This window comes from Ambystoma mexicanum, chromosome 1q (assembly GCF_040938575.1).
Source record: "Ambystoma mexicanum isolate Mex_15411 chromosome 1q, UKY_AmexF1_1, whole genome shotgun sequence".
Lineage (NCBI taxonomy): Eukaryota > Metazoa > Chordata > Amphibia > Caudata > Ambystomatidae > Ambystoma > Ambystoma mexicanum.
The window spans coordinates 479,708,772-479,719,066 of record NC_090922.1 but is presented as its reverse complement, the minus strand read 5'-3'; the positions used below and the strand labels follow the sequence as shown (position 1 = coordinate 479,719,066).

General features: G+C 41.2%; 1 protein-coding gene across 2 annotated transcripts in view; it reads left to right on the top strand.

The window, feature by feature from the left end:
- Nucleotides 1–992: 992 nt before the first annotated feature.
- The window catches only part of LOC138529147 (phospholipase A2 inhibitor and Ly6/PLAUR domain-containing protein-like), a 156,027-nt gene continuing 146,724 nt past the window's right edge, over nt 993–10,295 (top strand). The window contains exons 1-2 of one of the 2 annotated variants that reach the window (XM_069640816.1): nt 993–1,126; nt 8,959–9,078. In XM_069640816.1, the coding sequence (XP_069496917.1) occupies nt 1,075–1,126; nt 8,959–9,078 (172 nt within the window). In that variant the 5' untranslated portion in view covers nt 993–1,074. The remainder of the gene's footprint in view (nt 1,127–8,958; nt 9,079–10,295) is intronic. The other variant, XM_069640817.1, reaches the window with a different exon arrangement.

Genomic DNA, 10,295 nt, shown 5'->3' with positions numbered 1-10,295 from the left:
TGGCGCATTTAAACTGTGTGTCCCTGCACTAGGTCCGACAGGGACTTGAAAGCATGCCACTTAAAAGGTGCACAGCTGTCGGTGTACTATCCAAGTGTTGCAGTGCTTTGTGTGTCACTGGATAAAGGGAAGGAGAGTGTGGCAAAACGTGTCCTTGTTTTCCCATTGGAAGCTGTGGTTCTTAGACATAAGAGAATTGAAATCAGGAGTCAAGTCCTAAAAAAAAGAAGTGGGGGGACTCATTTACATACCAATTGAATGTGGCATCCCCAGTAATTAACATATTAAGTTGCCCTCTGAAAAAAGTGTGGGTATTCCTGAAAAACGTGGGGAGACTCCATCCACACGCATGTACCCTCGACTTGAGCTCTGGTTGCAATTGTATTTTCCTTTCCACTTACAAGTATGACTTCAAGTTATGCCTGACTTACGTGCTAGTAACTCCACTTTCGCTTGAAACGTCGTGGGGTTCCCTTTTCACAGTGGCTGCAAAACCAGCAGTGTGGATTTTAAGGTTAGGTTATTCAACATTCAAAAGCACTGTACGGCATGTCTTGTGTAGTTCCAGCACCATTTCGTTAAGTGGGGTAAACAGGAACACTGCCAGCACACTTAGTGGGACAGAGTGTTCTGCGCTGTCTAGTAAATCAGTCTATCTGGACATCATAGTGAAGTGGTTCTACATTTTTTTACCTTTATCACGATAATGATGCACTTTCTTTCTGGTATGCACATTTGTAATACGTGTAAAAAACTTTAATCCTGAAGGAGGAGAAAGGAAACATCTCTCCATTTAACCAAGTTGATGTTGTTGAGTGCATTACATCATGCTACACGGTTCTTTAGAGGTTTGCTAGGGGCGTGTTAAAGAAGCATCAACAGTGCACCCAATCACACAGCAGCTGGAACAGCAGATCTGCCACTTCTGCTCCTCCTCCCATCAAATAGGGACTCCCCCTTCTTCATTTCAACATCTATAAAAGTCATGTCCTGTGGAGGAGCTGTGCAGAGGATAAGAGAAGCTGCACACTTTAGGTTCCTCTGCATCACCCAACTCCATCCACAACCTGAACCATGAGGATGTTCCTCACAGCAGTGGCCGTCCTGTTTGCTGTGATCACTGAAGGTGAGATATGATTACTTTCTTTGCATTATTTTCTTAAATCTGCATATTTTAAATTGTTTAATGTGTTAGTCACACAAATGCCCAGAAGTTCGAGGTTGACTGAGAAAGGAATGGTGTCATAGAAGGCCCATCTGCTAGGCCCCTAACACACTAAAAGCGGATGTCTAATGCACCGAGATCCCCCAACCAAACACTTACCAAATGCACAAAGAACCCGTTGCCCAAACACCTAACAATTGCTGTAAACGAGTTTTACAAATTGGGAGTGAACACACAGAAAGCCAGCCTCCTCATCCCGAAAGTTAATGGTGGGAATTGCTGATAAGACTATGTTACTGGTAAACACATTTCTATCACGTGGATAGTAAGAGAATCTATCAGGCAGGAACTTATGTTCTGGAACATAAAAAGTATTGTGTACAAAACAAAATAGGGCCAAATTACATAGCATCTATTTTTTTGATGTAAGTGTTGTCATACATTACTCTACAATCTGTGTGGAACACTTCCATCAGAAATTAGAGGTCTAACGTAGAATAACTTCATCAGAGTCATTTTCACAATGTTAGAGAGGAATAAAAGTAAAGTTGAAATATTATATTCTGCGGAGTAACACTGAGTGACTCCATGGTAAATGAGGGCCTTGAATTACTGGAATCACCAGAGAGTCAACAAACTTTAGAAGTGGGAAAAAGGAGTCAAAGAATCGAACTTTCGCCATTTCTTGGGGCTGGTAACACCTCTTCTTCTCTCACTCTCGATCACGGAGTCCCACAAGGGTCTGTTCTTGGTCCTTTTCTCTTTTCCTTATACACTTCCTTTCTTGCGCCTATTATCTCATCTTTCGAAGTATCGCATCACTTCTATGCTGATGACACACAGCTCATTCTCTCCTCTCTTCTTTCTCACCGGACATCTATCTCACCCTTTCATCTTGCTTCACTGCCATCAAATCGTGGATGACTTCTCACTTCCTTACTCTAAACCCCAGAAAGACCGAAGTCCTTTTCTTTCCTGCCAATACTCGTCCATCCCATCTCCTCCTCCCTCTATCTCCTTTCCTCCCTCTAATTGCTCTTTATCCTCTACTGCTCACAATCTTGGCCTTTACTTTGACTCTGATCTTTCCTTTGCCCATCATATCTCTCTCACCTCACATGTCTGTCAATTCCATCTTTACAACATACGTAAAATGTGCCCTTTTGTTACCTTTCATGCCACTAAGCTTCTGGTCTCCTCGCTAGTCTTTTCTCAACTCTTTTACTGCTCTTTCTTATTCTTTGGTCTTCCCTCCTCACGTCTTGTCTCTCTCAAATCAATCTATCACTCTTCTAGTCGATCACATTGTTTGCTCTCTTACCGAGACTCAATTTCCTCTGCTCTTGACTCTCTCGGATGGCTTTCTTTTCCCTCTCAGCTCAAATACAACTTCCTTTGTCTAGTGTTTAAATCTCTTTATGGTCTTGCCCCCGTTTACCTTGCTTCTTTTCTCTCACTCTATTCTCTTTCTCGGCCTCTCTGTTCTGCTATTTTTTTCGACTCAATGTTCCCTGTGTGAAATCTCGTTTCCGTTCATTCCAACTTCTTGCCCCCCTCCACTGCAATCTCCTTCGCTCTATCACATTCTATCTTCTCTTTCGCTCTTCCTTAAAAACGCACGTCAATCGCCCACTTGATTGTCACCGGTCGACTCTGAATACAGGTTTCTGCTGCCATTTTAATGAACTGCTGATTGTTCTCTTTGAAGCGCTTTGGCTATATATAATATAATAAAATACAAAATACAAATATAAAGGACATTGTTCTGGAGATGTTATGTTATGTTGATTTAGGCCACACACCATTGCCATTTGCATGGTCTCCTGGCGCTCAAAGATGTTGATGTCAGTGTCAATAGTCTTAAGAAATGAGAAGGGATTTGTCCAAGAAGGTGGGAACATTAGTAGAAACACTGCTCTGATTAATAGTTCCAGGAATTAAAAGTAAAATTACCATGTATTTCAGAACAATCTCTGCACCATCTCATAAGCTGTTCTTCTGAGATGGCAGATGACAGGGATTCTTCTAGACGTTAATGCCATCATGGCAAGTAACTTGTTAATGGAGGGTCAAACTAGTGAGGCTTGCCCTTGTGCAAAGAAAAGAGCAGTCTGTCAGAGAACTAGAGAACTACAAATGGAAAATACAGGAGAGATTTGTCTGATTAATGCATCCTCTGGTTATAGCTTTTTCTAAGTCCAAATGTGCACTCACAACTTCGTGAAGTTAAGGCACAAGTAGAACTATCCACTTCTCCACCCAAAGCTATGTAATTGGTATTAAATGCAGTATTTCTAATGCATTTCTGTAAGGGCATATATTCCGGAAGGGCACATATATATTCCATTGAGAGGTTTGTTGATGTCCAAGTGCCTCACGTTTTTCTGACAGTCTTATTTATCTTACAGACCCTGGAAAATACATTTTTTAAGAATTTGCTGAGGCTGCCTACCTCATCTCAAAATTTTGGAGTGCACATGGAGCTAGGCTGCACACCAATTGAGGATACGATCTCATTGCAGCCGGTATTAAACTGGCTCACGTTATGGGGAAATGTCAAAGCCGCTTTAACGCATGAACTGATAATTTTTCTACTGTGCATGAATCCGGGAGATAAGATTGTATGAGATTCCATGGCTGCGTACCCTCCAAGCAGCACCCTCTCCCAGAGAGAGAAAAATCATTGGACAGTAAGAGACTAGACAGAGAAGGATCAGAAATTGCGAAACCCAAAAATCGTGGTCTGATGACCTTAATGTCCTTGGGTGTACAGCGTTACTTGCTCAAGGCAGAATTTCCTGCGGACCATGTGCTGATATCCAGGGCAAGGTTTTACTGTATCCATTTCAGGGCCGTGGTGGCAGGATGGTCCAGGGGAGGAGGGCATCGATCCTGTCCTGTATGCAGTGCTCCTTTTGAGGATTTAGCTCAACTGATCCTTTTTTTGCCCTGTCTATTCTCCAGCCAGAAGGTGGCTTATACAACCTTTATTGAAGGAACAGGGTTTTGTTCACTATCGATCAGCATTGATATATGTTGTGGTTGGACTCTTCACAGGCGGGCTGGTCACTACTTTCATTTCTGAAAAAAGCATTGTACCAAAGGAAATGTTTGATGACTATGGTGTCCTGAAATGAGTCAACAAACACTACTTAATGAATTGTACCAATAATCTTTTTATATGTTATTACTTATTGTGTTCTCTAATGGACTTTTATTTTATTGTGTACCCATTTTCTAGATATTGTTGTATTGTGTACTGTTTTTATGGATTGTTCATGCATATCCAAATAAACATGATGATGTTAATGAGAATCATTCAAGAAAACCCACGATTGAGCTTCTCATATCTCGTTGGCCATCAAGACTACTATTGATACCCTTGTCCCTGAAATGATAAAGAAAGTAAAAATAGAAACTATCAATAAATAATGTTTTTTTTTTAAATTAAGATCAGTTGTTTTGATCATGAAACAAAACATTTCATGATCTTTCAACAGTTTGTCACAAAGTAAAAATAAACAATCACCTTTCATTATGATTTTTTGTTTTGACAAGTAAAACTTGCAAACAAACAGCAAAAGGATAACAGTACACTTCCTTAATTTCATCTTTCCTATACACTAAAAATGAACATATACAATGTAAAATCCAAATCTAAACATATATCTAATTATATTACCTAAAATAAACATTACTATTTTACATCGATTTCCTACACAATTTTCCTTATTTTATTGTTTCTAGTAACTCATCAATTACAGTTATTAACATCAGATTTCCCGGGACATTATAATCAGCTACTGAGGCTATTTCACTTTGAGAACTGAGATTACATCAATCTGGATTACGATGTATTCAGTTTTCTTTGATGCTTTAAACCCAATTGATATAACAAGTTAAGTGTGGCATATCTGACTCCTTTTCTGTTGGTATGGAATAGCAACAGCCATAGATCCTCGCCAATCAATATGCACTGATCCACAAACAGATGTTTTAAGTGTAATGTCCTTTGCTCACTGGTCATTGAACAATCTGTACATATATGTTTTAATGTTTCATGATCAGCATGACAGAAACGGCATAGGGCGTCTTCCAGTTGAATCAATTTTCTTGAGCTTGCTACTTCCCTGGTGGCCCACAGATTGAGTACGAAGCGCAGATAGTCATCGCAGAGATGCGCATTTGGAAATCTTACCAAATAGGTTTCCACAATGCCATGTCGTTTCAGATTAAATGAATTATCAGGGAAATGTTTATGGCCGTAGCAAGCAGCTCTAGTTTTTTCAAAAACACTTTATTAATTTTCACAAAAAAACATGAATAACAGTAGTAAAAGTAACAATGTCTCACATTAATCAGGAAGAATGACATTTACAGAATAACAAAAGCATTATAAATAGTTCAGATCAATAAATGACCAACGCTAGTGAAACACAATCAACAAAGTAACAGGAATACATAAAAGACAACACAAACACAGAAGACAACCCAAAGGACACCACAAATGGGAAGAAGAAAAGAAGAGGCGAGGGAGAAGAGAAAAAAAAAAGGTGTGGGGACGAACCCCACCAACCGTACCACGAATACCATAGCTATCAAAGCAACTCAATCAGTTTCCCATAATTTTGCTTTGGGTTTGTTAGGATTCTCAATCAGCATTTTTACAGAAATATCAGCCCCCTCGAGTACCTTCTGCGCTTGCAAACGCCAACCTTTAGGAAATGTATCCATAGAGGTCTCAAGATATCTAGAGGTAATTTTTAATAGGCCAGATGTAGCATGGTTCATAATAAATTTGCGAAATAGCAAACATAGTTTCCATTTTATCACAAATCTCAAGTCTACATCATGCCTTGGGGATTCATGTCCTGCTGAGAACTTGAAAGGCTTTTTAGACATCTTGATCCCCTGGATCACTAAGATGATTAATGCATCATACGAGGAAGGCATGGTGCCCACCTCCATGAAGGATGACTGGGTAACTCCTCTCTTAAAAAAGAATATGTTTGACCCAGCAGGAGCCAATAACTATCGACCAATCACTAATGTGCCTTATTTGCTGAAGATTATTGACAGAGTGGCGTACTTGCAACTACAGAAGTTCACTGAAGAAAATGTAATTCTAACCCTCACCAATCTGGCTTTAGAACCCAACACAGAAAAGAGACAACTCTCCTGGATCTTAAATCCAACATTATAGGGGTTGTCGAGAAGGTTCACCCAGCATTACTTATGCTGTTAGATCTCTCTGCAGCGTTTGATCTTATTAATCATAACTTGCTATGTGAGAGGTTGAAAACTATTGCCAATTGCTCAGAAAAAGCCTCTGATTGGATTGCATCATTTCTGGGCCCTAGAATCTCTAGAATGACCACTGAAAATGCTCAGGCACCCACTATTCTTCTGACATGTGGGGTGCCACAAGGTTCTTGTCTGTCCCCTCTGTTGTTCAATATCTATTTGAAACCATTACTTGATCTCTTAGATGGACTCGGTGTCCAATATGCAAATTATGCAGATGACCCTCAGGACTCATTTGAGTAGACTGAAAACGACTCGGATGATGCTACTGCAGTGGAATGGAGTCTATACTGAAATCCATAACTGGGGGACTTTGGCAGTGAATCACAAGGATCATAGGTGCATTAGTGAAAGGTGATCACAGCATCAAACTGTGGAGTTTCTGAAATAGGAAAGTAGACACCTGAGTTATTGCATAGGAAACTGAGATTTTATGATAACACTCATCCATAAGGGAGGTCAAGTCTGTGGTTTCACTTCTTGTGATGTCACCGAGCACGTGACATCATATCCATTACCCGTAGCATTTGGTTGAATTGGCATCCCTGTCTCCACTCTCGTCCAAAACACCCATTAGGCTTTGAACAAAACTGTAACATTCAGTCTTAAAGATGTTCTCTCAAAATGTTAATTGTTTCAAAATATTGGCCATAAAATATATATATATATAAAAATCTTTAAATAAGAAAGTTCCTTAAGTCCTGCTTTTTAACACTGTGCAGGCATCCATTTTGTAGGCAGTGACTGTGTAATCTCTTTCTTTATTTTTCTGCAATGGTGGCATTATTCAAGCATGAGTCCCCTCGAGGGAACTCACGCTTTTTACTGCTGCTAGGGCAGAGAACTCAAACAGATACACGTTTGCAGGAGAGCCAATCCTATGAATGCAATCCAATTACAGCAAACAAGCACTTTTCAGCAAAATAAAAGTAATTTTGCTGAAAGGGGTTTGTTTACTGTATCTGGTGGCATTCTTAGGACTGGATGTCCTGTGAACAAGGCAAACAGGTCCTATTTGTTCAACAGTGTTTGTTTGCCTTCCCCTTTGAAACAGACTTGCATAGCCCACAAGTGAAATGTTACTACTTTCAACCAAACAACCTGGGTTCGAGTTCCAGACTGCCTTTTCTTCTTGATGCATCACAATTTTTTTAAATAGTATTTCATGCACCAGAAAAAGACAGGCAGGAACTCCAACCCAGATTGCGCGGCTGTAGGGGCCAACCCTTCACCACTGTACCACACGTGTCCCCGGCAAACACAGTGTTCTTTGCTGTGTTGTTGTACAGCACAGCAAATAGCACTATAAAAGCAGCTAAGGAAAGAAAACACACGAGTTCCTTTAAATATTTAGTTGTGAAATGGACCTTATAAATTTGCATCTTTCAGGTCCCCCATTTGCTCAGAACAGTGTATGTTGCTACTGCATATTATTGTGCACGAGAACTTCAGAAAGGTAGAAAACTGTAGATTTGGGATTTAGGTCTTCCAGTAGCTTGGTGATGTGCATCGTGCAGGCTGCATTGCTTCCAGCATCACTGTACTAGGAAGGTGGACATTGAGAGAATCCAGTTCCATAGCTTCCCAGTTGCTTTAAACAGTGCATCTTGGGGCAGGGAGTTTCTGGCAGCATGGTAGGCTGAAGCACTGTTTCAGAAATACTGAAAAGCTAATTTTCCTGCCAGAGGACTTCCAGTAGATCAGCACTGTGCTTGCAACCTAAGTGCAGGAACAGCCTCTCCCAGGCCTGGGTCTGAGTGGATCCTGTTTTAGGATTAATACCAGATTACAGATCTTCAGTTTCCAAGATCAGCACAGAACATCTAGAGGAAATGTGGATTCTGACTGGCTGGTATCCAGCAGCACAATGTCACTGGTGTGAGATGCAGATTTCAGTTTCAGGTATTCAAGTAGGTCAGCATTGTGTCTCTTGGTGAATTCACATTCTGATAGCTTGTTATCTATTATCCCATTATCTGGGGGTTTTTAAAATGCAGATACTGGTTGCCTGTCCTTCCAGATTTCAAATTAAATCTCCCCCGAGCTTTAGTGTTCTACCTAGATGGTTCGCTGTGGCCCCATTCCGGAGTATATATGGTGTGCACGCATCTTGTTACTGTAACAAGGGTGAACGTTCTTACGATGCCACGGTTCTGTGCTCGAATAGCTAATGTGTTGACACTGGCAACCATCATTTCTCACAGCACGGGACATCCTTCATTCCAAAGCCACCCATTCTTAGTGAAACAGCGTATGCAATGGTTAGTTTTCCACCGATACTCCAGAACATTGCTCATGTGTTTATGTGCATTCTTTTTCAGTCCTGAAAACATATGTGTGCCCAATGCATTACTGTATTTCAACGAGAAGTTGCAACAGGTGATTCTTCGGGACACACGTCGTTTTCGTTTTTCTTTTGGACATGTTTGTGTGTCTTTTTAAGTGGAATCTTGAGAAACTTAGAGCATAAACATTCTCTTTCTCTTCAGGGAATTCTCTTATTTGTGAACATTGCGCCGAAATGAACGCTGAGAGTTGCAGTGGCGTGTCTGCAGCTTGTCCTGATAACGTCACACATTGCGTCAAAGGGCTGCAGAAAAGCAAACAAGGTGAGTGCTATTGTGCAAACTGTGGCTCCATTGCCAACCAAAACATAATTCATGGCGCTGCCAAAAATTATTTTCCATTTGTAGCGTAACCGTCACCTGTTTTGAAACTTTCAGAGATTTTGAAAGTTTGTATGTTAGTGACATCAAACGTAACCAGTCACCTGCGCAATCTTGGTAAACGATCACGAGCGATCATCGAATGTTTACAACTTTAGCTACAAAAAAGGGATGTTGTGCTAATAGTATTTTTTAAGGAACTTTGCGGGTACCACTTATACCCGCGTCCAATTTCCCATGAATTAAACTACAAATTAAGATGCCGAAAAAGCTAAAGGGAGTTATTTCCATTAAAATTCCTAAGGCAGACATTTTGGGAGAGGAAGATGCAGCCAACGACAGAGACAGGGACAGGGACAGATTAGTAGGGCGAAGGGAGGGGTAAATGGATGGTGGAGAGGGAAGTAGGAGGCATGAGAGTGCTTTCTGGCTCCTGCATATGCACAGTGGGGCCAGAGCACCTCCATCACACTGCTCGTTGGCCCCTGGCTGTGCGGGAAGAGCATTTGCTCGCTCATTCAGCCCTGTAGCCCCAGTCTGCATCCCTAATGGCCCATGCAAGGCTGGGGAAGCAAAATGCCCCATCTTATATGCCTCATTGGGCATGCGTGCTGCAGTACTCTGAACTGTGAATGGGAAACTCGGTTTCCCTTAGGAATTTCAGTTAAAGTCAGCCCAGGACCGTTCCCTTGGCTGCTTGCTTGCCGCGTTTCATATGTGGTGGGTCAATCCCCCGTCACCCACAATGGATGAAGAGCCCATAGCTTTCACACCCTTGCAGACGGCAATCCTTCACAGACAGAGGCACAGAAAGCAGGTAAAGAATTCTATTGGCAGATTCTGCCTGCATTTCTGGCCTCCTTATTGGCCTGTGCCTCTCTCGCTGAGGATTATATTGCATACATTACTTTATTTGCACAGTACTCTAGCTATTATTATTGCATACCTCAAGGGCACACATTTTAGCTATCTTGGAATAATGGAAACAGATTTTACACTGTCCACATTCAAACCTGTCAGTTAAAATGTTCCAGAGATCTCTGCAGCAGGTAAATGCCATCCTTTCATTCACTCTTCACCTCTAAATTAGACCCAGCACACATCTGCAGGGCACATTTTTCTTCATGACTTCTCATGAGCACAGATTTTCAAAATTCTAT